This window comes from Neodiprion virginianus, chromosome 4 (genome assembly GCF_021901495.1).
Source record: "Neodiprion virginianus isolate iyNeoVirg1 chromosome 4, iyNeoVirg1.1, whole genome shotgun sequence".
Taxonomy (NCBI): Eukaryota; Metazoa; Arthropoda; class Insecta; order Hymenoptera; family Diprionidae; genus Neodiprion; species Neodiprion virginianus.
The window spans coordinates 34,169,208-34,187,860 of record NC_060880.1 but is presented as its reverse complement, the minus strand read 5'-3'; the positions used below and the strand labels follow the sequence as shown (position 1 = coordinate 34,187,860).

General features: G+C 43.2%; 1 protein-coding gene across 3 annotated transcripts in view; it reads right to left on the bottom strand.

Moving 5' to 3' along the window:
- Nucleotides 1-15,270, bottom strand: part of LOC124303285 (serine/threonine-protein kinase BRSK2) — a 31,232-nt gene extending 15,962 nt beyond the window's left edge. For all 3 annotated transcript variants that reach the window (XM_046760327.1, XM_046760329.1, XM_046760328.1), the window contains exons 1-2: nt 14,206-15,270; nt 25-205 (exon numbers count right to left, since the gene is read on the bottom strand). In XM_046760327.1, coding sequence (XP_046616283.1) covers nt 25-205; nt 14,206-14,305 — 281 coding nt within the window. In that variant the 5' untranslated portion in view covers nt 14,306-15,270. The remainder of the gene's footprint in view (nt 1-24; nt 206-14,205) is intronic.
- Nucleotides 15,271-18,653: the final 3,383 nt, after the last annotated feature.

Genomic DNA, 18,653 nt, shown 5'->3' with positions numbered 1-18,653 from the left:
AACGGCGAACTTTTCGACACTTACAAATACTTCTTGTTCTCGTAGACGTCGGAGAGCCCCAAAACGTGAGGATGATCGATCAGCTTCATAATGGCGATTTCTCGTTCCACCTTCATCAGGACCGACTCCGAGAGTTTTTCACGGTTGATGATTTTGATGGCCACCTTCTTACCGAGAACGCAATGAACCCCGAGTTTCACCAGACCTGGAACATCAACGTGTGATAAAAACCGGCCCCGTTCAAGTTGGACGATGAAACGAATGGACATCACATTAGGGTGGTTTATTTGTTAACTTTTGTTTTTAAGATGCCACTCGAAAAATTTTTGACAAACGCTGAATAAAAAACTGTCGTAAGACGTGCTGGAAGAAGGAAAGTATTTAGAGGTCGCTACCAATTATTGTAATATTTTTATTTAGTTTGATCAGTACACCTTACGTACTTATGTATACTATATGTTATTTTATTTTTTTCAACGTTTGTCACAAATTTTTTGAGTGACACTTTGGAAAAAAAAGACAAAGTTAAAAAATGAACCACCCTACGTGGCATGTATACACTTGAAAACTCTCGCTTGGCTCGCTCATTTGTTTCGATGAAAATTCTCACCACAAGAAGAAATATTTCGCGCGACAAATTGACCAACTACAAATAATTCCAGGGTATTCGGACAAGAGCTGATCGCACTTGCGGAACTAACTTGCACGGTTTTACCGAGAGGCTAAACGCTTGTTTGAACTTTCCCGGCAATAAATTGCAGCTTTGAAGGTGAACGGCCTCCGCCCTCATTCCTCGAGCCAATATACTTGCATCTAAGGGGGTGAAAAATAGTCTCACGTGGTTTATTGGACGGCCCGAAAGAATAGTTCGCGGGGAATCGGAGCAAGTTTCCGCATTTTCCTTTTTACGATTCTATCATCGGATCCCCTGTAACTCGCACAGTTTTTCCCAGCGGAATTCTCGCGTGATGCATCGAGTGAAAAATCGGGGCAACGCGAGCGATCAGAGCGCAGGTAAAATATGCAGACGAACGCCTTGTTTCTTGCCTCGGAAACCGTGTAATCCTTTCCTTCTATCCCTTCTTTTTCTCTACACCTTTCTTACTTTTCCTCCCTTTACAGGAGAATCAATTCGGCGCCCGGGCATCGCCCGTTGAAAAACGAGGGTTGAAAGAAAACAGCTTTTATGTGTTGAGAAAGGAATCCTGCAGGCTTGCGACGTCACGTCTGGGGCAATTAGGCAACCACCATACCTTATAATTCGTTAATTAACGGAGGAAAGTGAGGAATGGCCGATTACTGATGAACTGCTACCACTACACCGCTTTTATTCGATCACCATTTCGAGCCTGAGTGTGTATGTATTTAGCTGTTACGTCTATGGTGAAATCCATTAAATATTAACAACACGAAAGACGGGCTTCGAACTCTCGTTGATCGCGCCATGAAAATTGAAAATAAATTGGATTTTCAAAAATATTAAATTTCCGTTCAAAGCTGTGAGAAAATTTGCATTTCCCATAACAGTTACCACAAAATTCTTGTACCGAAATGTATATCTTTGCGGAATAACGGTTTAAATATTGTCCGAGTAGTCAGAAAATCTGGTACAAGTGACCGTTCGGTGTGTGATCGTAATAAAATTGTAAACGCTGAATCTTCCGTTTATTTCAACGTGACGTGTACCTACTCGGAGAAAATTTTTAATTCGAACCCGACGTATAAACGACGCGAATTCGAGCTTCTCGATCGGCGAGATGCATGCAGGCGGGTTTTCGAATGTCTCCGTAACACTACGTATGCAGAGGAGAGCTATTGATTTCCCCGTCGTCGCTCGACGGCGAACTGGAACGTAGGGATACATAGATTCGTTCCCTGCGGTCGCCGGGATGGACGGACAGGCGGCGATGACGCGAGTGCCAGAAGCACCGACTGCATTTCTGCAGATTAATTGAAATTAACGAGACTTCTATTAGCCCGCTATTTCGGGGAAGGGTAGCCAAGTTTATCAGCCGGGGACAGCGCCTCCATGATCGATCGCATTATACCAACCCTAATACCGCGAGAGTAAATCATTCCACTGCTGCCACGCAGACGTCCTGCGGAGAAACCGATGCCTCTGACGTTTAGGAATTCATTATAAAATCACCCTCGTTTAATATGCCCGATCACGAAGGTCTCCTCAAATTCCCCACCGTCCTGCAGGAATGAATTCTGCGTCTGGCGCGGTCCAACGATTGAAGAGGAGAATTCAAAAATACTGTACCTACCTACGTGCCGTTTGAAGAAAAAAAATTTCCTCGGAAAGTAAATATGTACCACGGCTAATATTCTGCTGGGAAATTTTTTTTTTCTTTCTTTTCCTGTTTTTTATTCTTTCCTCGAGTGACATTCACAGGCTTTATTAATTTTCCTCTTCAATTCTCGCCTACGCCGATCTGGCATCAAAAATTTTAGCTATCGGTTACGATTGTTTTTCGTCTTACTTTACGCGGTAAGAACTGATGATCTGTAAAATATTAGTCCCGCAACTCTATCGGACATTCAGAGAAAAATTATTCTTCATTTTTCATGTGATACAAAAGTGGTTTCGACTGTGCTGAATTATATTTAAAACGTTTACGGTGGGACTGATTTTTACCCTTAAAAATCGTCTTTTTCTCGAAGAAACTCTGTATTTACAGATTCCGTGAAAAAAAAAATTCTTTTCCGTTTTTTCCCTATAAAATTTGTGTCTCAATTTTTCGGTAGAACCGAATATTGTAGAATGTTATTCGATGACATGTCTATGAAATAAACTGAAGACACGTGATTCCGCGCTTTATTCTTATAACTCGATATATTTTTTTCCAGAATACATTATTACACATTCTCAATCCCGCAGAATAAATTCAATTCGGTGTAAAATTTGACTAGAAAGCCGATAACGCTAGGGAGATTTACTCCTAAAATCGAATTAATCGATCGGCGCCGATTAATTCTCACGCCAGTATTCGTCGATCGAAATCTGGACGACCCTTGCACAAACAGAGGCGATGGACCGCAGAGCGTCCGATTTGAATTAGATTAGACACCCGCCGTTGGTAACAAACCCCGGGAGATTTGGGGCCCTGTGTAATAGACATTGCAGTCATGCGACGGTCGGTTGGGACTGTTTGACGCGACGGAATCTGTTTCGCACCACTCGCTGCAGTGAATACAGTCGAGTACCTGGTCAGACTCTCTCTATCGCCTGCATCCTCCAGGGTGCAGCTATGCGCGTATCGACCTATCAATTCCATGTAAATCGTCACGCTGCGTTATGAATTCAATTTATTCGAGGTAGTCGGCCTTGCCAGCTTCGTTATATTATAGACGTACCCAAGCATACTCGATACTCGCAGTCTGCCACTTGACCTTTTGAGTCATAGTGGTGAGTATTCTTACCACCTATTTTGTATCCATTTATTGTATATTTAGAGAACTTTGAAAACATATTTCTTTGCGGTTTTTTGTTATTTCCGAGAGTATACTGATAGGTTTTCAATACTCGAGAGTAATCATTGCGATACAATGTTAATTATTATCGTTAGAAACACATTGATTGAAAATAAATCGGGAAAATTGAAGGAATAATTCATTTCACAGAAAGTTACCCCTCTGCATATGCACATGTTTTACATAAATTCTAAGTTTTTCGGATCGTCGATGATAAATCGGATTTAAAAAATTCAAGATGGCGGATCCAATGTGACGAATGAAAATTTCATATTCCATCAAATTTGTAGAAAAAACTCTGTTCAGGAGTTTTTGGAGTCACTGATTACGAATTCGAAATCAGACTGTGAAAATTCTGGATGGCGGATCCAATTAGCGACCCCGAAAACTCTTCCATAGAGTTTTTTGACCGGATTCAATTAAATTTGAAATTTTCGTTCGCCATAATGAATTTTTGAAGTTTGATTTCAGATTCGTAATCAGCGAGCCCAAAAACCGTAGAATACTATCTTGTTATTGGATTTAGTACAATAATGTGTGAATACGATTACGATGTGACTTTGGTTGGGTTTTTTTCCAGAGATGCAAAACACGGAGATTTTACCTCCGAGTTTAAACATCGAAACGCTAATCCTCGTCGTTATAAATTACGTACGATGAATCGACCAATTTTATGCCGGGAAAGAGAGATGAATAGAAATATTGTACCTGATCAAATTTTTCACACAGTTTGATGGTTAAAACGGTATTTGGAAGAAAAGAAATAATCACTCAGAATCTTCCGCCGAACGTGCGATGAATTTTCATACCTGACGGTGTATTTATTATTCTCAGTTCTTATAAGGTTTGCCCGTGAAGCAATGTATACCTATACATATACGCCCGCAGTGGAAAATATGTAGCGTCGATCGATCCCCTAAACTTGGACTTGCACAGATTTAACAGCCAGTTTTACACCGCATATTTTGCGCAAGTACAAATACGGCTGTTAAATAACTGCCATTGCCGTTTCTTTATCCGTCTTCATACCGTCATTTTCGTAATCAAACATCCGGTTGAATCGTGCTTTAAGTTGTAAATTCCTAATTCATTATACACGTAGAACATAAATATGTAAAAGAAACTTGACGGAGAAATTCAACTTGGTCTCTGCGACTTCGTCTTAATTCCGTGCCATGTTTTAATCTTGGAATATTTTATCAGTCGCTGCAAACTCTTCCTCCGTGGAATTAGTTTGTCTTTCCGGTTGAATCAGGAAATACCTCTTCGCACGCACAATACTTGGGTATATATTTACCTGCCTGTTGAAGTTGTAGATAGATTTGTTCACTGATGCAAATTCACCGAGCTGGTAGGCACGTACAAGTTAGTAGCACGTTTACTGTAGCAAAGCAATTCCAAATGATATTACGCTAGAAGATATGCAACCGAGAGTTGGGTGCTTGTTTACTGGGTAGGGAATTTCGTTCTGCAGAACGCAGGTTATAGACTTTGGTGTTACCAAGTTAGGCGAGTGGTATAACCGGCACGTTGACGCATGTAGAATTTGAAATTCGTACGCGAAATTCACACCGATTCCAAACCCGCGTCGACTAAGTTGAAGAATTTTTTCTCCTCCAGGTTTAGATTAAAATGCAGATTTTCTAGCGGATAGAGAGCAGATTTTATTTTCACTCGGCTCTCTTGATACACACACACACACACACACACACATATATATATATATACCTACATAGGTATAATGGGAACGAAATTGGCGCTGAATGCCCCTAATCAAGTCTGTAGACGTAATGTAGTAATGCAAAGGGAAAGTGGAGCGAGCGTAATTTCGATCTCTGCAACGATATTTCATAGGCTTAGCGTTGGCGATGAGTATAATAAGAGCTTGCACTTAGGTAGCGGAGATATGCTTTTTTTTTTTTCTCTTCCTGGAAGAAGTCGGTGGAAGACGGAATAATTTGGAACGATATAAAGGGATTTGAGAAGAAGAATAGGATGGGCATTATTCAGGATGGTGCGAAAAAATATGAAAAGAAAAAGTGTGTTCCGCTCGAGATTCGCAGTTACGTCACGAAGGACCTTGCAGAGACGCCTTCGCCTTCGGTGACGGAATTAATGACGACAAATTACGAAGTTTATAAGAGGCGATGTCGGGCGCCAAGCGGAGAACAAGCGAGTGACGGGAAGAATCGCGATGAGGAAAAGGGAGGGAATGAGAAAAAATAGTTTGAAGCAAAGGTAAGCTCATTGGCTCGGGGAAATTGGCTTAAGACGACCTCTGAAGTCTAAGACAGGCGACGTCCGCGTCGCCGTTGGCATCGTCTTCATCCGCTTAAAGCCCTCCGGTTACCTTCAACGATGGGTGATGCAGGCATGTCGAGCAGCGTACAATCCAGACAATGAAAACGTGCCGCATGATATCCATGCGTAAAAATGGGGAGGCTACGCAGATTCTCGGGGCGCGTTTGAAGTTCAATCGGCCCTGAATTGCAAGTTAAAATAGCCAAAAGAGAACTGTTTTCAACGTTCTTATTCATCCTAATGCGTTCAACTTTTCTCGAACGCGTCGAAATCCTTGCAATTTTTTTACTCCTGTGCTTCGAATTTATTTAACGTTACATATTATTTTGTCAAAGTCAGGAAGCAGGTACTCGTTGTGCGTGGCAGCAACGAGGGCAAATGCCTCTGTGGTTTAACGAGAGAGTACAAAAGGCGAGTGTCAAAAAATCTCTAGAAATTTTTCAACCTTCATTTTTATTATGAATATTACATTTTACCAGTCTCGAGTGACGAGCACGGGGTGAAAAGAATGAGAAGAATTTGACGAACGTGTATCGCGAACGAAACCGGAGATCTCAAGGATATTTGAAAGCGATGTCGTTACTACAAGGATCAACGGTACGGGTGTACCATGTACTCGTATACCTACGCAAAGGGCGGATGGCTGATGCAGAGCTACGCCAAACCAAGCGAGGAGGCAAAAATGAGGGGCAAAAAAACTGAAAGACGGGGTAAGGTAGAGGGAATTTCATAAATATATTTGCATCGCGCGGTAAATTCGCGTCTCTTGAGCGTAGCGGGTTGAACTATACGATCTCTTCAACACCAAGACTGAAAATTACGTCCGCTTTGCATATAATAACATCGGTTGCGAATAACCGGCGATTTTAAACATTCATACTTTTTTCATTATCGCTTTGAATCGTAGCCGCGCGAGTGTTGATTGATTAGATACAGCATTCGAAACATTTCTTTCCCCACACTCATTGATTCGTATTAGAAAAAGGATTCAAAACGTCAGACGAAATGATTCAGGACGCTGTCTGTTGTGCTTTTGAAGGGCAGCGATATTAAGAACTCCGCAGTGTGGAGGGCGAAAATTATATCGGAATGCCAGGACCGACTGAGACTCTAATCCCAGTGCGGACTTGGCAGACTGCTGGGTTCGATGGAGAGCGTCGATCAGAGAGCGGAAATTCATGGAATTTTCAGAGTATAAAGTTTAAACTCCGAGAGAAGTCCGCGGGAAGCTTTACAGTGGATTGCAGGCTCACTTCAATTTTACCTCTGGAATATTCCTCCAAGAGGCAAATTCGCTCTAAGTATATGTACGGGTAATTCAGACCGTGAACGAGGCAGATTTTCCATAATTCCGCGTATCCGCTAAGGAAAAAGGCTAACCGAGCCCGAAATTCGCCAGGGCAAAGTAATTGCGGCATCGTTGAAATCGCCCCGGCTTCGTCCTAGAATTTTCCAAATTCGCTCGTATCCATTCCTCCCTGCATCCCGCCGGGATTTTAGGTGGTGAAAACGCAACACGGTGACGTATCCGAAAGGGATATCGAGTGTCCGATTCACAGCTGAAAAACTCCCTCCGAACGATCGGCATTCGGCCAAACGAGTACCGAGGCCGCGTTCCGTTTCTCGTATAAAGCCGAATACCTTCCTACACCTATTTCCCATTCGCAATCGCAAATATTCCACTCCGATATTCGAGGTGGGCGGGAGGAGCTCGTTTCTCCATCGATTTCTCACTCGTATCCAGATACATGTAGGTGCATCATCTTCCCATGTGCCCACTTTACATACTTAGATGCCAAGAAACGTCTCTTTGGTCGTTCAGATTTTTGAAATACAAGGAGATGTCATCCGAATTACAGAGGCAATATTCGAGGCTAAATCTATGACCAAAATACTTCCAAGCAGTGACTCGTTACCTTCGTCAAGCTGCTTAAAAAATATTTTGAAAAATTAACGATTCTTCAATGGTATCGGACGGAGGATCTCTCGGTATGGTGGATAATTTTTTTCAACCGCACAAGATTGAAGATTCCTAACTGTGAATCTATTTTCACGTATTACGATAAATGGCGTCGTTAAGGTAAATCAAAACTGGCCAGTCTGGAATTATCGTACAGAAGAATTTTTGTTGTCAATTCGGAAGTTCAATATCAAATAGTGTTAGGTTGACACCAAATCATAGTCAATAAAAATTCACAGCGCATTTGTCTGGCAGTATTCGAAAAGGATGTGTTTTTGTCAGCAATAACAATTTCGTGAGCAAAAATGTAGTTCGATCGTTTAATCGACGGTTTAACGTTCATCCTTTTTCTTTACCATGGCACAGTTGGAATTTCGAGAAGCCAATTCCCTGCATCCAGAGGATTAGTTTGTGGAATCATTAAAATTAAGAAAAAGTTGTCGAACAATAACGGAATAGGTTCTACAGGTAAGCAGATTGGCTATTATAGGCGTGAAAAAACGCTGCGACGAGGAACGAAGGAACTCGTTTTCTAGTCTGTTCATTAATTTCATCTCTCCGGTAGAATATCCGCCTGCGAATGGCTATACACTGTGGATCTGGGGTGAATATACGGACATACGGAGAATCGAAATATAGGCGTACACACGTTCCTGACCTGAATTCCCGCGGGGAAAAACGTCCTTCGGTAAACACAGCCGATATGTACACACACATACCTACGTGTGTGTAATATCTCGGCGTACACGTACGTGTTATACGATCCCTGCAGAGGTGAACTGGATCACCGGGTAAAAATTGAGCTCATCGATTTTCGAAGAAATTATCGTGATCCTGGGGATTGAACGCCACGCGTTCAATTCCGTGTCGTTTTACCCCCGAGCGAAATTAGCGCAGTTTAATATAAACAGGCTCAGAAAACGACGACGAACTGCGATCCGAGGGTCACGGCGTTTCTCCGAGTCTGTCCATTGATTTCCTGTCTCTGCCTGCCCGACGAATAAGCCGGGAATACGAATCGGGAAGTAGACATTCCGGACGACGTGAATAGCAGGGGATGACAAAAAAACGCGGTTTAATATACGCGGATGCGTCGGGATTCCGGAATATCCACGATAATCTCCGAAATTCGAGAGGTTCTCTTCCCGGAAAAATTCCTTGCGACGTTATTTATTTCTTTTTTTTTCACTTTCTTTCTTTCTTTTTATTCGTTTAAGAAGGGATTCTAGTTTGAGTGCTTGTATTTTTACCTCATTTTCTAGAATTTTTTTCTCAAAACCTATAACGACTTTCAGGATTCGGTTTTCTGTGGTCAATTATACAGAATTTGAACTATATAAGTAATATAAAATTTGTTGCAAAATATTACAAACCGGTGGCTGTAGGCATTTAGCGTAAAAAGTTTGATTTTTGCTGTTTGACGTCATTTTTGAAGTTCCAGGTGTCTTAAGGAGTAAATTCAAAAGGATTATTAGACTATGGTCCCAAGTATAGTATTTTCATTTGATTCGATGGAAATTATTTAAGGGGCAATATTGTGTCCAAAAAAAACGTGAAAACGTGAGAGTTAAACTTTAAGGCTATGCGAATTTGTGGATTTTTGAAATATTGACTTGACTGTAGTTCGTACCATATCCATACCCATAAACTTTTATAATCCTTTTGAATTTTCGGCTCAGGACGACTATAACTTCAAAAATCACGTCAAACATCAAAAAACACATCATCTACGCTGCTGTGCCTACAATCGACATTTTGTAATATTTCGCAATAAATTTTTTTAGAAGATGGTTCAAATTATATATTATCTACCATAAAAACTCGGATCCCAAAATTGATGATAAATTTTGCTAAAAAAAATTCTAGAACATAAGGTAAAAAAACAAACGCTCATACTAGAATCGAAAGATATGAGGGTCGACAAAGGCTGGGGAAAGGACCAACGTATCCATTACTTTGCGTCTATCTCACGAGGCAAAATTGTGGCGTTTTCAAATGTTGGGGAATTTTGATGAACCGTTCCAGCCGTGGTGACGCGGGTTGACTTCTAGCAGACATCTTTCGTGTGTTCAGAGCAATAAAACTACAACTGCCGCCGCAGGCGATATCGTCGCTCTATGTAATTATTCTCCTGGCGCAATTGTCATTTCCGCATTCGTGTCAAGTCAGCTGGAATCTAACACTGACAAATATCTCAACTTTAAAACGCACGTAGATATCTTTTTCTTCTTACGAGAGTTAAATTCCTCTCCTCTCTTTCCTCTACCAAAGACTTAACACTGTCAGTATCAGGTGTTGGTCGTATCTGCATGAAACTCACGTATACATGTTTAAACAACTGATACTATCGAGTGTGCAGAGGCAAAATTAATCAAGTATTTTCGACGTATAAATGGGTACTTGGCGTGATTCTCGCAGTGTGGCGAACAGCCTCTCAAGGTAGCTGCGATTGAGGATAATCGACTAACAAGTTTCAGCGAATATACCCTCAAGAAAACAAAAATTTATAAATTACAAATGAAATAATCGATTGATGCTCAGAGGAGGTTGGTAATACCCTTTAATTGCTGAATGATTAAAAAAACTTGTGTACGAGAAACGGAAACGATGCGTGTTTCGTCCGTTGTTGAAAGTGACCAGTGTGATTAATGAAAACGCGAAAAATTGTGGTCCGTCCATTGTCAATATCAGATGCAGTAAATCGAAAAAATGCTTATCAAACCAATCTCGTAAATCAGGCACTTTCGACCATTTTACAGTTACAAATCCGAGCCAAGTATTCTAACGACAGTCTCAGGCCCCCTTCTCCAAGTTGGAGAACGAATTTTCAAACTTTACACCACCGATCGCGGGTCATAAATTCGTTTGTCCGACTGAGCGAATCTGGCTCGAGATTATATAAATCCAGAGACTGACACACTTTCTGTAACACGGATAACTTTTGCCCATTTCTGCAGCAACGACTGAGCTGAAAAAATGCAGTGCTGACAAGCGGTTGTACAGGGTGAGAGGCAAGTTGAGCAAAGGTGGAAGGGAACATCGCGGGGCTTCGGCAACTCACGTACAGGGTGTCGTACGCGGAGTAAGAACGAAGGGTTAATCGTTAAGTCGTCCGTATCGAAAGGCATTAGCATCGGTATTGCGCGTATTACTCGAAGAGCGTGGCCCACCGTTCGAGAAATTGAAGAGATGGCATACAGGAAACCCTAGGAAAACGCGTGCTTCCGCCGGCTGATCCATTTTAAACCCGCATCACGCGTGGCGTCGCTTCAGCGACTACAGCGATTCGCGAAACGCGGACTCGGATTCGGATTCAAAGATAGACCTGCACGATCCAAGTCCGATATTGGAGAACACGCACACTTCCAAGGGCGCCTACACAGAAATTACACCGTCGCGTATTCCCCGAGAAAGGCATTTCCATCCTTCATCCACTTTTCCACAGCTGCGTCGATCCAGCAGCCCGAGATGCCTACATCTGTTACACCCCTGACAAGCATCCCCGTTTGCCCCCGAGATATCCGTCTCAAACATGGTCTCAAAGGCACGACTCGTGTTTCTACCCCGAAGGTAATTTGTTTTTACCTGCTTTATCTTCCACCATCTCCCCGCGTTTCGGGCCCTCGACTATTGTTCCCTTCGACTCACGAACCTCGGGCTGTTCAATTATTTTCATACTTTAACGGTAGTGCACGTTCGGAGCTTTAGGTGAAATTGAAAATTGTCAAGCCGGGAAATTCTCCGATTCCAAAAGTCGCGCCGTTGCACGCATTCCTGCCCTGAAACCATTCGTGATTGTCAGTCCTGCGAAGGGCTCCATCTGGCAGGAACCACCTTTCGTAGCTGGAATGGTTCGCGATCTGTTCAATGCGGGTGCCAGTTTAAAAGGCCAATTTGCGCCCGACCATATACGGAGTTTCGTTCGCATCCCTTAACGTGCCCATCTCAAGCCGAGATTTGCCGTTTCCACCCGCTGCTAAAGTCGGTTCAGTTTAATGGTCCGATTTCCTGTGTAATACGAGCTGCCGGATGCGCAGGATACGCGAAACAGTTGTAGGGTAGTTGCGACATTTGTGGCTATGGTACCGTTTGTGGCCCATCTTCGTAAAACGCTGTATTTATTAATCTCACAGCAGTTAATCTCTTCGATCACTCGATTCGTGACTGGAGTCCGACTTCGAGAGAGCTTTGAGCAAAAGTTTTCAACACTGGCCACATTCTGTTGTTTGAAAATCAGTGTTCACATAGATCAAAGTACCCCGTCCAACCATTTTCTACCACAATCGCAGACTCCACACAATGAATATGGCCGTAACTGGAACTTAGGTTTCCAAACCCGATACATCTGCACTGATAGTAACCTCCCTCATTTAATACCGAGGAACTTGACGTCTTCATCCTATGACCGAGTTGACGCTCTGTCGACGAGAAGAGTTTTATGGCGTTTGCAGAGTGTTCCGGCTGCCGTGGCAGCTTGTACCGACGGAATTGACGAGTCTCGTACTAGTTTTAACGATGGACTTGTTTCACTCCTTAATCGATAAGCCAGAGAAGAATTATTTTTCCTTTTTTCGACTCTCGGCATCCTTTCTGGCCGCGTCTTTGCGCCGCAATAAAAGTAACAATACACCGAGTGACTTGATTGTAATATCGAAGAAGTCGAATTGTCCGCGATGGTGTGACGGGGCATAAAACGGATGGGGTTTACCGAACTGCTTGAAAATATATTATCTACAGAACATTATTTTTGTACTGCGTGGTGGAGCTTCCGGTCCTATTTGTCGGCGAGAAGTCATGGGATACGGTTTAAACCACGAGCTTCTGCATTCTTTCGATCCATCAAGTGGAAAATGGCCGTGTTACCGTAGTTGAGACCACTCTACGCTATGAATCTGCGCTTCGCATCATGTCGAGTAAATTACCATTTGAGAGAATTGTTGTTGAAAGCAAAGACGAAGAGTAGGAGACATTTTTCACAATTATATCCCTATCACCTCGCGTTGGGGAACACCTTGGCGGCACTAAGAGAGGGCGAAATTTGAAGGTCGTTTGTTCTCCCGCCCGGAAATTGCAGCACACCCTCGAAAAATTAAGTAATTTATAAACAGGGTGTTTTAATCGAGATTAACGACTTAAGACTCTTATATACGGTGCTGAAAATGCGTGGATATAATTTAGTACGTTTAATTACGGACAGGTGAATTATACGAGTATACGAGTAAATGCGTGAAACGTTGGACTTTGGTTTTTCAATCACTTTTTATACGCTGATCTTTCCGAGATTCTAAGGTCAATTCTAGTCAGCTTCTTCGACGCGAACTTCAATCAATATTCTATTCTTTACCGTTGCAAAGTGTGAATCGAGATAAATCTTTAACGCCCGCTACTGTGAAACTCCGGTTTTCCTTTTTCCACTCATCAGTGATAAGTTATTCGGTCTTCGACTCCATCACACCGCGTTTGAAAGCGCCCTCGGTGTGGTGAAAAGCAAAAAATGCTACGATGAGAATGATTTACCGCTGGTGTAATATTGTTACAAAGGGTAGAATCACCAGTTTCGCTCCCCTTTCTAATCATCTGGTAGTCTTCATAGATAAAAGACTTGTAAGAGCTCTCGTATGCTATAAAATGAATAATGTCGCTGCGTCAACCAACATTATTCTAAAAACAGTCCTGTTTCATACTTGAAACCGAAAACACGTATCGCTATTAAACGCATTTTGCTCATGTTTTAATTTCTGCCTGTCTTGGTCGCTTCTTTAACACCGTGTTATAATATATATGTTCATACACGTATTTCCACTTATTACGCAGGTGAAAATCTTCACGGTTATATGTTCAACTCCAGAAATTACGTCAGCGACGACTTGTAAATACGGCACAACCGAAAGATCTCTCTTTCTTCTCGGAAAACGAGGAAAATACCGAAAGATAACTTGTGTTGGTAAAAAATCTGAGTTAGGAGACCGAGCAACAACCTACTAAACCAGACTTTTTGCTGAGGCAGCTGTCCTAAGTAGTTCTGTTCTATTTTGATTGGCGCTTCTAATGGCCAGAACTTGTTCCAAATGCTGTTAGCGAAGAGAAGAAAAACTTTTTGGAAAATCGGGGGTAGCAGAAGCGCGAGGCAAAACTCCTGCTGGCAAGCCGAAACTCGCCGGATTCGAGTCCGACTGTGTCTACTGGCATCGCCGCAGGGTCACTCAGTGGTAATTGAACGGTGTTCGCCGGTCGAGCGACCTTGACGAAGCCAATTACTTACTGACCCCGCCAAATCGGTCGCTAGTCCGATTTGAAAGGTAGTTTTACCGTAAAATTTTGAATGGCCGTTCCGAGATCCTTCACTTCAAATACGAGTGGGAAGGACATTTGGAAGGAAGAACTTGTCCGAGCATTTTGGCGACGAGTTTCAACTTGGTTCCGACGAATCGTTCGATACGTTCTTTATCGCGCTGAAATATACCAACCCGTCTGTCCCTTTCCCAGCGTTTTTTCCAGGCGGTAAGGCCCAACGTATTGCTGGGCCTCCTGGGTGTTGGGCCCGACAGGACTCTCCTTGCCCTGCATGTCGGATGCAGCACTGCTAAACCACGAACCGGAACCACGACTCGGTGTAACTCAGTATTCTTTCCTCACTTCCATCGCTCGAACACGTTTCTCGTCACCTTTTACTACTTTTTCCGCTTCCCCTTCGTCTTTGTCTTCTTCTTCGTTTTGTTTTTCTTTTTTTTATTTTCAGCAGGCTGATTCGTCGAATTTAATTTATCACTTTCGCGAAATTTACTACTTTGACAATCGGCCAATCTTCCCAGCGGAATTGTCACACTGGTAATAACGGGTATCGGATGTCACGTAGGATGAAAGTCGGTTTCTGTCGTAGCGAAGATTCGCGCCCGAGTCACAATTCATTTTTCGACAATTTTAATCTATCCTTTTTCTTCACGGAATGTCTTTTCTTTATTTTCATATTGCACGCTCTATACGTATCGTACTTGATTTTTCACCCGTGTACGAATAGTGTGTTCCCGGCGCTGTAAAAGAGGCAAAGAAGTTTAAAAAACGAAAAATCGCGTAACGAGTACCTGGTGTACAGTGACTGAAATTTCCCCCGGGAAATTAGCACCAAAAAATCCCGGCACTGGGACAGTCCGTGCAGGCTTAACAAATCTTTCGCGAATTCAACCCGCCGCACTAGGATGCAGCCTCGTCCGTTGCATTAATTTCCGAGGGCACTAAACAGCACTACATGCACACCTCGCTGATCAGAGACACTCGAGCCGCGATCTCCACGCTCCGACGCCATTGTAAAACAATAACTCGGAACAACATTAGGGAAATAAAACGGAGTCATCTCCGACGCGGCTGCCTCGGGGTAATCGGCACCCTCGGATCGCGGGGCGCTAGATTAATTTTCATCTTTTCTTATTCGCACCAGTTTATTTGTTTTTATATTTTATCCCGCACGCTCCCCGAGCCGAATATTTCACGTTCGCGTTTCCGTCGAGGCACTCGCGACTCGAAGCGGAGCTGACACGGCCAGCGGCGCTCCCCGTTCGATTATGTGGCTGTCGGGGTGCGCACGCAACAACCCCTCGCAGTATCAACCCCACTGCAGGCCTGTAAGGTGTCTTGGTGTCTCGGTGTCGAGGGTGGTGGCGCGCCGAGTCCGGTGGGTAAAACCCCGGAACCCCCGTCAGGGTTCGACTCCGTGCTAAGCGTTGCGAAACTGCACGCGACACGAATTGCTCTGCCCCAAAAAAATCAGCCAATTTCGAATGAAAATACTCTACGGGAGAACGATTTTCAGCCTATTCGATCGCTCTGCTTCTCCTTTCTTGGCTACAAATAATATGCTCGTCGTGCCGCAGGGTGTTTGAATGATACGATTTTTTTGTCATCAAAGATATAATATATGTGGAACAACGGTTAAGACATCCCCGAATTTTTTAAAGCTCGAAACGTTTATCTTTGTCTAACGTTGACACTTTTTGTGTCATTTTACGTACGGACTATACTTTGAGAATCGTGTTCAGGAATGTTTTAGAAACTTATCGCGTATAACCATGACGATTCGACAACGTCATAATTCTCGCGTTGAAATCAATAATTTCTTCTCTTGCACAAATGTGAGCTGAATATTACATCGAAGACGAGGAATGGATTCTTTTTTTTAACTTTTAGGGTCAAATTTATAAAGTGCAATGCGGCCAAGTCCAATTAAAACAGCTTTTTTGCATAACAAAACAGGTCCATTTTGTTCCGCGCTCACCGCAATTGATTCGCAATGAAATTCCCTCAATATTTATAAAATCTACAGAAACATAAACGATTCAGCCCCTTTTCAAGCCATCCCCCTGGGCAAGGAGATCAGGGAATATGAAGCAGACGTTAATTGAAGATTTCTCATATTTTACAAAAGAAAGAAGAGAAGAAAAAGAGGGTAAAAAAGAAAACCTTAAACAATCCGGATGATTATTCATGAGACCGAAAATAGCTTCAATATTTCACGAATTTCCTTCTTATCGTGGAATCTCCGATGTTCTCCGCGTTCGGTTATTCAGCTATTGATGAGGACGCGCCTGGGTCTGCAGGTACCTTCTATTAATCGCTCCTAATCATCGCGAGCTGCCTCGAGTCTTCCCCCAAGCCCCAGAGGGAGAGAAATACACATAGAGAGAAAGAGAGAGAGCGATAGGGGTGGGGAGGTGGGGGGGGGGGGGGGGGGGGGAAGTAGCTTGCGTCTTGTCGTGTATAACACCATGATTCACGATGGTTTCAAAACAACCCCCGTCAGTCCCCGCATTATGCTGCGCTCGAAGCGCGCTCGAAGGATAATGGAAAAAAAATATACTCCCCGCACATTTCAGCCCTCTCACCGAAGCAACGATACTCTAATATCACCCCGACACTGTCACCAAGAATCACACGTCGGGTAAGTGTCGTAATATTGCAAAACGAAAACATGAACGATTGGAAAAAACCGAGAGTTCCTAACCGCTGCAACCGATTTTAAATCTTTCGCAAAACTTTGATCGTGATCTCGTAGATTTTCTTCTCACGTCATATTCAGCATCTTGTGCAGAAATTACGCTCTGCACGACCCAGCTGGGGGTCAAAGGGTACCGCGTCAATCTAACGTCGACTGCATCTGACCTGTGAAGGTTTATACAATAAGAGTTGAAGTTCGAGAACGTTGCTGCATAAGAAAGTAGACGAGGATCGTCTTTGTCGCGAATGTGTCAACGGAACGCCTATCGCTGTATGATAAATCTGCTTGAGATGCGATGATGAATCGTCGGGAGATTGTGTCCGACGTACGTCTGACGTTTGACACACTTTCCATATCCCGAGCAAGGTATCGGTAATTGGCAATTAACTTGCGAGAGGTTTTCGAGCCGCGAATGGAATCTTTTCAAATCGTTACTCAGGCTGTGTGGACTAATTTCAGCAGGATTAGTTCTGTTTTACAATCACTCCAATCTTGTGTGTGCCGATCTGACATAATCCGTGTATTCATTTCTGCAGTTCATCTCTTATCTCTTAACTTGACTGATCCTCGGGCTGTTTGCAATCCGTTTCTGAAACTGTTTCTATACATCTTGGGCTCGTCTCTTCCCCGCAACGAAAAGCTGCTGACAAATAAGTAAACAAGCGTACCACGCCGGGGGCAAGTCATGTCAGTCTGACAACAGTGTCTTATTGGGGAAAACGTTACGCTTTTCGAGGTTCGTCGTCGACTCTCCAAAGTAACTGGTAATAAAAGTCCTTTTTTTGTACCCAGGTACATTTGACAATACCTGCAGGTAATTAGGGTAGCTGTTTCTAGGTACAAAATGTAGAGTAACTTTTACAACTTTGGGTGTTCGTTCAAACTCCATTTATCCATCGTCGGGAGTTGAAAAATGGTGAGGTAAAAGAACCGAACGGTTAGATTCAACCTCCGTGACGCATAATCTTGCGAGAGTTCTCCTTTAAGGAGAATGTACAATTTTTCCACAACCATGGAACCATTCTCGTCGCCAACCTCGCTTGGACTCGAATGAAAAATTATTTGAAAAAGGGAATTGAGCTCGAGAAACCGGACGTCTATTTGTACGGGTCGTGCGATTTTTTTGGGTAATTGAGAACGAGTGTGGTTCGAAACGAGGTTGAGAAATCGGAGTGCTTGAACTTCATGGAGAGAATTTTGGGATTCGCGCGCTGATGAGTGTTGAAAATTTCCTTACCGTATACGAGGACCGTTTCAAACGTTCGTTTTTCCCGTAACGACCAACTGACGACGACATCGCAACGTTTTACGGAAATACGAGGAGCGTGAAGAGAGACGGTCGAAAATCATCGGAAGCGGGGGACGATTACTCTCTCTAGCCTTCTCTACAACCAGCTGTAATACCTTCGCCTCGTCCGTTGCTGTATTACTTTTTGTTATACAGGCATCGCGATTCCGTCCGATTGTTGAATTTGGAACTTGACGCGTTCTCGCTACTTCACTCCGAGTTACTTCGAGTTCGACGAATCGTTAGAACGTTTCACTCACCATCCCCTCGTCAAAGCGGACAAGGTATCCATTTTCCACGATTATACCCTCGTTGGATATTATTCTGGTAATTCGCTCTTGCCGCGAAAGGAATCCTCGGCTCTTTTCTATATTCTCGTCAATTCGAGTCAACCGCATAGCGAACAACGCAAATTTGAATAAGTCACCGGCAGTGTCCGTGACATCGGACAGTGACTTACTCTGTCGGTAACAGCGTTTCAAGTTTAGACATTTCGATCATGAATGCTGGGAAGGGGTGCGCCGGTGCATGGTAGGGTGTCCATGGATTATTCAGGCTGGAATCCGGGCGAACCTTGCAGCGTTAGAGGGGCTGAGATGTGACTTAACCATTTAGTATTCAGCGCATTTCATTATTAA